The 9,693-nt window shown below is 38.8% G+C and overlaps 1 protein-coding gene across 1 annotated transcript in view; it reads left to right on the top strand.

Annotated features, from left to right (window-relative positions):
- SYNE1 (spectrin repeat containing, nuclear envelope 1) overlaps positions 1–9,693 on the top strand; it is a 534,160-nt gene that overhangs the window by 328,672 nt on the left and 195,795 nt on the right. The window contains 6 exon segments of the mRNA XM_012646782.1: positions 973–1,158; positions 1,341–1,463; positions 1,678–1,860; positions 3,087–3,230; positions 7,683–7,877; positions 8,912–9,052. Coding sequence (XP_012502236.1) covers positions 973–1,158; positions 1,341–1,463; positions 1,678–1,860; positions 3,087–3,230; positions 7,683–7,877; positions 8,912–9,052 — 972 coding nt within the window.

Genomic DNA, 9,693 nt, shown 5'->3' with positions numbered 1-9,693 from the left:
ATAATATATATGTATTACATCCATTGTGAGACAAGAAAGTACTTTATTTTTTAAAATAGAGTCTATTGCTTAAGAATAATATCCCATCTCCCATATCTGATGCTTGCACATCACATACCCCACTAACTGCACATTCGGTGCTCACTCACCTCTTTGCCTTTGCATATGCTGTTCCTTCAGTGTAAAATATCTTTCCTCTTTCTCCCCATCTGTCAAATTGCAAACATCATTCTCACTGAGCTCAGATGTGACTCTTCCAAGGGCCCCCCTCCCAACCTTCCAGCAGGTTGGAGCACATCTCACCTGTGTCATCCCTTAACACGGCTTCTCTTTCACTTTGTGTTTTGTATAATGCATATTATGTGGTTATTGATCCATTTGTATTACTGCTAGAGACAGCTGATGATAGCGTTCTGAATGGCGAGCGCTGTGTTTCTTCTCTTGATATTGCAGGTAGCTTCTACTCCTTTGTTTCACTTAAAGCAAGTGATTCGTGGTTTTTGTTTGTAATGCTCTTAATTTTCTCTTCTTAGATTAATATGCACTTAGGTCTTAGATATAGAAGAAGAGAGCTGAAAAGTACTTCTTTAGTTTAAATATGGGAAAAGTTAGACCCAGAGACATGGTTAAGACACCCAAGGTATTCGAGCTTCGCCATTGCTGGAATACTCATGTCCCGACTCTCACGAGGGGACAGCTTGGGGTTGACAGAGCCTGAGCCTCACGGCCTCACACTTAATAATACGTGGCCTCTGCACGGTGTTTATGGTTCCTGAACTATGATTTGGTTTTTTTGTGAGAAAGGGATAACAGTAGGTGCCTACCAAATGGGGAGTGGGCACAGGGGTGCGAAGGTTAAACACAATAACGTACACCCAGAACCTACACAGAGCACTTTATCCCTCACCATATTGCGTACCTATACCTCTCGGCCTGCTTGTCAATGTCACAAATATTGACGATTCACTCTAGACCCTGCTGGAAGAATCTGAAGAAATTCACAGTGATCTGGAAGCAATGACTGAGAGATTACAGTGCCTCACTAGCGTGTACTGTACAGAAAAAATGTCCCAGCAAGTGGCAGAACTGGGACGAGAGACTGAGGAGTTGAGACAGATGATCAAAATTCGTTTGCAGAACCTCCACGATGCAGCTAAGGTAAAAAAAAAAAAAAAAGAAAGAAAAAGAAAAAGAAAGAAAGTCTATCATTAAAAGAAAATGGCAATGCCACTATGGAAACACGATGTTCACCTGTAATAAGGTTTTTTGACTGTGATGTTTTTCTTCACCCATGACTTCGAGTGCGATATATTGATAATCAAGTGGCTTTTACTCTCCAGGATATGAAAAAATTTGAAGCAGAGCTAAGAAACTTACAAGCTGCTTTGGAGCAAGCCCAGACAACCCTGACTTCTCCAGAAGTTGGACGTCTTAGTCTCAAGGAGCAACTCTGTCATCGACAGGTAAACAAAAATAAGTTAGGGTGAGTGGGTGGGGACCTATATTTTAAAAAGAGGATAACAAGGAAAAATGCTTCTTAAACTTGGCGTTGTTTAAAAAATATTCCTTGCAAAATGTTCATAACTTGTAACATAGCTATAATTTAGTAAATGTCTTTTGCTTATGAAATAAATGATTAAAATATTAAATCTTTGAACTATATAATTGCACTTTCAGCATTTGTTGTCCGAGATGGAGTCACTAAAGCCAAAGGTGCAAGCTGTGCAGCTCTGCCAGAGCGCCCTCCGGATCCCCGAGGACGTGGTCGCCAGCTTACCGCTGTGCCATGCCGCTCTGCACCTGCAGGAGGAGGCCAGCCGGCTGCAGCACACGGCCATCCAGCAGTGCAACATCATGCAGGCAGGTGCTGCGGCGCCCACGCGGCAGAGCCAGCGCGCATGAGTCACGGGCTTCTTTTCTTAGCATTGTGTGGGCTCAGCCATCAAAACACATCCAGAGTGTTAAATCTGACAGGCTGTTGTGGTTTTTATAAAATAAGGACATTAAAATACTGTCATTTGGATCACCCACAAAAGCCTAGGGAAAGCTATATAAAAAATATCCTTTGGTGAAAACTATCGTGTAGTGATATTTTCTATAAAGAATAACTCACAAAGGTTAATTTAATATGCAATTATATATTTTTATCTCTTTTTATTTACCTGAAAATCAGCTAGAACCTGGTAATATGGGTTAACTGTTATCCTATGTTACAGACCTTTTTTTCATGTCAACTTGTTGAGGTATTTTCTATAAAGAATAACTCACAAAGGTTAATTTAATATGCAATTATATATTTTTATCTCTTATTATTTACCTGAAAATCAGCTAGAACCTGGTAATATGGGTTAACTGTTATCCTATGTTACAGACCTTTTTTTCATGTCAACTTGTTGAGGTATTAAATGCATTTTCTTTTGAGTATCTAAAAAGTGAACTCAAATTTAACTCTTAGTCTCTTCACCTAATAAGAGAAAATCATTTACCATGAAGAAATGACACTGTTTGCCTTATATCTCCTTTCAGGTAATATTTCCTACTTTATCCAAAAAATTTGCATAAATAGCTTCTGATCAAATCGCTAGTGGTCCATTTGGCCAACCATCCTTGCCCCTCACAATGTCTTGTAATTTGTTAGACAGTAAATTCCTGGGTCTGGAAGTCACGGGTAATTCATATTTTTTCCCCCTACTGCAGTGCTTAGTTGAGTTTCTTACTTATATATTCAGTATTTCTTGAATGGAAAAATGAAATAATCATGTTTTCCATACTGCTTCCCACCTTCTGACCATTATGTTCCATTCTCAGGACAATACGAGTAGAGAGAAGAGGGAATCCTAACCACTTAACTGTTTTGGATTCCATCAATAATTTTGCCACAATATTTTAGAGAGAGATCTCTGAAATATCTAAGTTAAGAATTTGAACCATCTAGGGATTTTACCCATCATCTCTTTATTTCCTAGACACACAGGTGAATAGGAGTTAACATTCAGTTTAGCAGACATGGTACAGGATCACTTACCCACTTACTGATAGAGAAAGAAAATTATATGTGTGTGTCTGTGTGGTTTTCTTTTCCAAAGGAGGCTGTGGTGCAGTATGAACAATATGAGCAAGAAATGAAACATCTCCAGCAACTGATAGAAGGAGCTCACAGGGAAATTGAGGATAAACCCGTGGCCACCAGTAACATCCAGGAGCTGCAAGCCCAGATTTCTCGGCATGAGGTGAGACCGGAATGTAGGCAGAATACCCAGGGCAGGAAACTGGCTTGATTAGAATATATGATTTGTTTCTGGTGAGTAAAAGAGAAAAGTTTCCCCCGTCCTGCATGTAGTGTGTTCAGTTCTTGAGCAGCTGCTTTGACCATCTTTGCATCCTGAGTGCAATTTTTGCTGATCCTTAACATGAGTCTTTCCCTTGATTTTACAACCTCTTGAAACATCTCCACTGGGACCCACTGGTTGTCTCCTGAACCCAGAATTCTCATGGTTAATACACTAAAACACAGTCCACTTCCTGGTTTTAAAACCTGCAAGAAAAAGCAACGCTCAAAGCTTTGCTACATTGATTGTCCTCTTAACAAAGGAGTATTTCATAGTAAAAAGAAAATTTGTTCTGTCAAATATTAAGTCATTTCGGTCCCTTTCACCAAAATCAGAGGATGGTCCATGTTGTTTACTAATTTTCACATTGGACCTGTTAGCATTTCCCCCATTTTCAAATGTTCTTCCTTCCTTGTTCCTTTGGCATCATTGTGACCTTAGGACTTGGACACTCCTTGTGCAGACCTGGTCTCAAAGATCATAGCTCTCCAGTGACTGAGCAGTGAATTTCCTTTCCTAACTTGTCAATTCCGTATAAGTCAAGTATACACTCTTTCTCTTGGGGGCTGGTGCATAGCGCCATGAATTTTGGTAAGTAACTGGGAGGGAGGTGTCTTATTTCTCTGTGCCAAGGATAGACATTTAATTTACCCTTCCATCTGCTCTATTTTAACTTTGCTATGAGAGCAGCAAACTATTGCTGCTGTATGATATTTTCCAAACCAAATATCATAATTAGGTTCTCAGAAGAGTCTAGTGTTGCCTTTTAAAGATGGAAAAGCTTACCCCCATTCTCCAAATGCAATTTATTCTTTAATTTCTTGATATATACAGTACACTAATCACTTACATTTATATATTATTTACAAAATAATTTAAATGTCCCACCCACATTTACTCCTACAACTGTAGGCATCTATGTTAACAATTTCTCTTAGGCACTGGTTAAATGAAAATATGTTGTGCAAATTTTGAAACCACTGTTTATGTAACACATATATTAGCATATATATTACATATTTATTTTGAAACTATTTTTAATCGCATTTCGTAAGATCCAGAATTTTGTTGTGACAACTCTTCTTCTCTCATGGTACAGAAAATATTTTTTAAAGTCTTATTTGGAATAATAATGATAATTACTAAAGTTTTTTGGTTTATATTTTTAAAAATAATTTACAATGTTTTACATCATTTTTTATAATAACACTATGAGATAATAATTTTTTGTCTCCATTTTACTGATAAAAAAACTGGTTTTTTTAAAGTGATTCCCAGAGCCCCCAAATCTAGTAACTCAATGAAAAGTGGACTCAAACCCAGTGTCTTTGGCTCCAAATTCGTGATTTTTCCACTGTTGCAGAAACTATTTGGGCTATTTCGTTGTACAAAAGAGAATAATGAAGTCCCAGGAAAATAAATGACTCACCCAAGGTTGCAGAGTGAGCTTTCAACATAGTCAGCAGCAAACTGTGCCTTCCTGGCTCCTATTTCAGTGATCTATTTATTTTGTTCTATTTTCTCCTCACAATTCTGAACATCAGTGTTGATTTTTGTTAGTTCTGTCATGTAATTTACAACACATTTTCATGTAAACCATGATGCAGTCCTCTGTGAGGTTCATTGTATGTATAAAACAAACACAGGAAGGGAAGTGCCTAGTAGAGAAAGCCTGACCGATGATCACATAAAAATTGGGAAGAGGGTTTTTTCCTGTATTTTCAGTCTGCATTTAATTGAATTTCAATCTTAAGGTGAGTCTGGTTTCCATATGGATTGCTTTAACTCATAAAAATAACTAATAATTTATTATTTGTAAGAAATTTACGTTTTATTTTCTGTAATTTTTGAAAGGTTGCATTTAATTTGAAAAAATTATCTGGCCACTTTTAAATCACAGGAGAGAATACTTACCCCTCTTTGCTCTCCATCTGACACAGGCTGCTGCCCATACAGGGCAACTTTTCTTTGAGTGGCCATTGTATCTGAAGTTCTCACCTTTACAAACATTTTTTGAATTACCTAGTAAAAATTTAAATACGTGTGTGTGTGTGTGTGTGTGTGTGTGTGTGTGTGCTTCATGAGAATAATAACACATTAATCCAGTGCTCCATTTTATTTTAGTGGATTTGATCACAGATGAATAACCAACACATGAAGGTAATGAGATACAAGCAGGTTTACACTTAAGAAGAAAGTTCTAGAGTACTGTTTCTCAAAGAGAGTTGCATATGTTAGAGTCAAATGGGCTAACTATGAAACGCAAATTCTCATAAACCTAGTAAATCAAAATCTTTGGAAGTGGTGCCCAAAGTTGCATTGTTAACAAACAACCCAAATGAGGTTTATACACAATACAGTTGAGAATTCCAGCTTAGGAAACAGGGGCTTGCTGTCAGTACACCTTTGCAGGGTACTACAGTAGGGAGCTGGGCCCAGCCATGTGGTTACAAAGGGTACAAGGGCTAAGACTAACTCTGTCTTCACAAAGAGTCCTCAAATTCACCCTAATGCTGCAAGCCATGGTAAGAAAGCTTAGTGACTTGGAATTCAAGGAGTCCAGTAAGCTGGTAGATATCTTCTACATGTGCATGTTAACTAAATATAAGAAGTATTCTCGAGTATCCATGTGCTAGCCACTAGACGGGGTATAGTAAATAGCTATTTTTATCACTATTTTTTCCTTAAAGAGCTCTAGTAGGTTTAATTAAGTATCCGCATCCTCAGAGGTAAAGAAACAATGATTTCTACTTTTTTAAATCCTTTGTTTAATAAGATAAGATAGATGTGTGTGTGTGTGTGTGTGTGTGTGTTTTATACACATATACAGTTGGCTCTTCCTATCTGTGAGTTCCACATCCATGGATTCAATTAACCATGGATGGAAAATATTTGAAAAAACAATGGATGGTTGCATCTATACCTGTTCATGTTTTTTTCTTGTCATTATTTCCTAAACAATATAGTATAACACCTATTTACATAGCATTTACCGTGTATTAGGTATTATAAGTAATCTAGAAATTTAAAGTATTCGGGAGGATGTGTGTACGTTATATGCAAATACTGTGCCATTTTCTATCAGGGACTTAAGTATCCCTGGATTTTGGTATCCAAGGGGGGTCCTGGAACCACTCCCCTTCAGATACAGAGGGATGACTGTATACACACACACACACACACACACACACACACACACACACATATATAGATGTATAAACACATGCAATCATTTAAAAGCCAATGACATTTAATATCTGTCAAAAAATGTGTTCTATACAATGACATTTAATGTCTCTGTCACTAAATGAAAGCTTCTTAGGCAAAGGGCCAAATGAAAGGGATAAAAAATAGTAATAGTTTTATACTTTCAGGATTCATGTTTTGGAATATACATTTTCATATTTTAAAGATGCAAGGAAGTATAACTTCAGCATTTAATATTTATTACATTTAATATTTAAGCAAAAAGTATAACTTGAATATTTTAGAATTACCATACTCTAAAATGAATCTATAATTACCTTTTTAAGAGCTCTGCGCTATGCAGAATATATTTCCAATAAGCTCTTAGTAAAAATTTAAAAACCTATATCTCTCACAATAATTTTTTTTCCAAGGCAAATGGAACTAAAAGCCATTACATTTGAACTGCACATGAAATTCAAAGCTCTGGTTTGGAGCATCAGCAACATTTGAGACATGATGGAGCACATGAAAGAAAATCTGATGAATGTACAGAGTTTATTTGGGGGATAATCTGCATAGGAAATCCAAGTTTCCTTTGTAATATCTAACTTACCTAGAAAAAAGAAACGAGGAACAGGAACAGACAGGTAGTTTACTATGCAACTCTTTCCATAATAAACGACTGTCATCTCTGTTGGAGGTACTCAGCATGGTAAGAGCTGAGCATTGCATTTTTTTGTAGTTTTAGTCATCACATGACCTAATTTCCATGGCATGAACCATCTGGTACATCTCAGATGCTTTCGCATTTGCACGAAAGTTGCCAGTTCTTAATGTTCATGGTTCAATATGGGGTATCTCTCGCGATTAGATGAGGCGTCTCTCACTTGCACCGCACGGTTTCTGTTTCTGTGGCGCCGCCAGCTCCCCGCACGTGTGCGGTCGGTGGGCCGGGCGGCTGCAGCGCGGGGGTCGGGCCGCGCGCCGTGGGGCCTGAGTCGCCGCCTGCTCCGCCACATCCTGCCTCCCCGGCTGTGCCGCGGCCGCCGCCCCGCGCAGCTCTGCGCTCCCATTGGCCGGCCCAGCAGGAAGGTGAACGCTGCTACTTCTGTTTCCTTTTGATGCTGCTCTGACACCCCGGGGGCGGGGGGGATGTTTCCTCAGGAGCTGGCTCAGAAGATCAAGGGCTACCAGGAGCAGATCGCCTCTTTGAATTCCAAGTGCAAGATGCTGACGATGAAAGCCAAGCACGCCACCATGCTTCTGACGGTGACCGAGGTCGACGGGCTGGCGGGAGGCACGGAGGACCTGGATGGGGAGCTCCTCCCCGCGCCCTCGGCCCACCCCTCTGTGGTCATGGTAAGGCTCCAGCCAGTCCTGGCCGCTCTGCTCTTCTGACCAGAGCCGGCTAGTGGCTCCGCGTTCCCTCTCCACGGTTTATTTCAGGGATCAGCCTTAGATTTTGCAGATTCAAATTGAGGAACAGTTAGTTTCCTTAACTCTTTGACTACATTTGGGCAGGAGCCAATCTTTGACACTGTAAACAGTGACAGGTGAAATGAAACTATCTGCCTCAGACCGCTGAATTACTGAACATGTCTCGCTTTCGTTCATAATTTAGAAATAATACTGAGAGGCTCTGCGCTTTAAAGAAAAATTCCTTTGCACAGTGTTTTAATTTTCTGGGGGATGGGAGAATCGTGGTACACATATTTAGTTGTGTTTTCCAAGCTAACTAGCTAACTACATTTGTGCATGTACTCTGCTGTGTAAGTGTTTAATGAAATTTAGAAAAAAAGCGATTGTTAGAAAAATAAGAAAATAGACAATCCAAAGTTTAGCTTTGGATTAAAATAATCTTTGGTATTTTCTATTCTGCACCATTATCTCCGCATACATTTGACATTTAAAATGCATTGAGTATTTTAGTAACTATGATGTTTTCCAGTGCTGTGTATTTTCCCTTGTATGTTCTATGCCTCGGAGAATGTATATACCTGGGCCCATTTGGCAATATACTCTTACTTTGGGTCCACAAATACCAAGCTTTATTTCATAGACCCCTTTTTTGTTTGTATGATTCATGATTTTTCTAGTTATTTTCAAAGATACAATTTAAAAAAGGAAAATAAAAGAAGTATTTAATCAACACCAAAAACTCTTAAATGTCATATGCACTCACATCCCTGGTTGTTTTACAAATGATTTCTAGAACATATTCTTTTGAAGATGAAACTTTTAAATACTAACACAGAATTAATATGTGAATTTGAGTCTCAATAATTCTGACCTTTGTTTTAATATAATCTCTGTTTTGACCTGTGCCTGGTCAGGTGTTTTGTTAACATAGCTAACTGATTTTCATGTCCTTTGGGCTACATTTTACGTGGCAGATGACTGCAGGTCGCTGTCACACTTTGCTGTCACCTGTCACTGAGGAGTCTGGGGAGGAGGGAACCAACAGTGAGATTTCTTCTCCGCCAGCCTGTCGCTCTCCTTCACCTGTGGCTAATACAGATGCTTCTGTTAACCAGGTACCTCCCACCTGAAGTTCTTCTAGCAATGAACGATCTCTGGGCGGATGCAGGACTCCATTCTCTTTGTTCTCATTAGGCTGTGGGCGTGGATCTTAGACTTTGTTGCATTTGGTTCCAGGGACACACCATTAGGTGTTGTAGTTGCACAGACTGTGATTACCGTGTGAGACCACTGGCTCAGGATGGCATCCTCCTTCCTGGGCTGTGACAATGGATGAGCAAAAATTAGGTCATGGGAATTATAACCCAAGAAGGCCCTGTTTTAAGGCATAATGGCTTTACTTTCTAACAATCATCTAGAATGGGGTTCTGCGTCCTAGCAGAGAATGAAAGTTCTGTGTCACCGTTGTAAAATAACATGATTCGACTGCTGTTTTAACATTCATTGAACATAGTGTTGTGTTGATATTTTCCAGCTCAGATCTTGAAGATGGGAAACTGTTGTTTATTATATCATACTTTTTCTTTATTTACTATTTGTAAACCAATTTAAGGAATATCTGCCAGTGTATTTCCTGGAATGCCTAGTACATTTGAGTTTTTTGCTTCTCTTTCAATAATCTTAAATTTTATTTCCTATAAAATGAGGATAATACCTTTTTGTAATGTCTTTTTTATAATACAATGCATTATATTAA

Source organism: Propithecus coquereli, unplaced genomic scaffold, assembly GCF_000956105.1.
Source record: "Propithecus coquereli isolate 6110/MARCELLA unplaced genomic scaffold, Pcoq_1.0 Scaffold25, whole genome shotgun sequence".
NCBI classification, from domain to species: Eukaryota; Metazoa; Chordata; class Mammalia; order Primates; family Indriidae; genus Propithecus; species Propithecus coquereli.
Note: the sequence above shows the minus strand (reverse complement) of the source record. Positions and strands in the feature narration are given on the sequence as shown.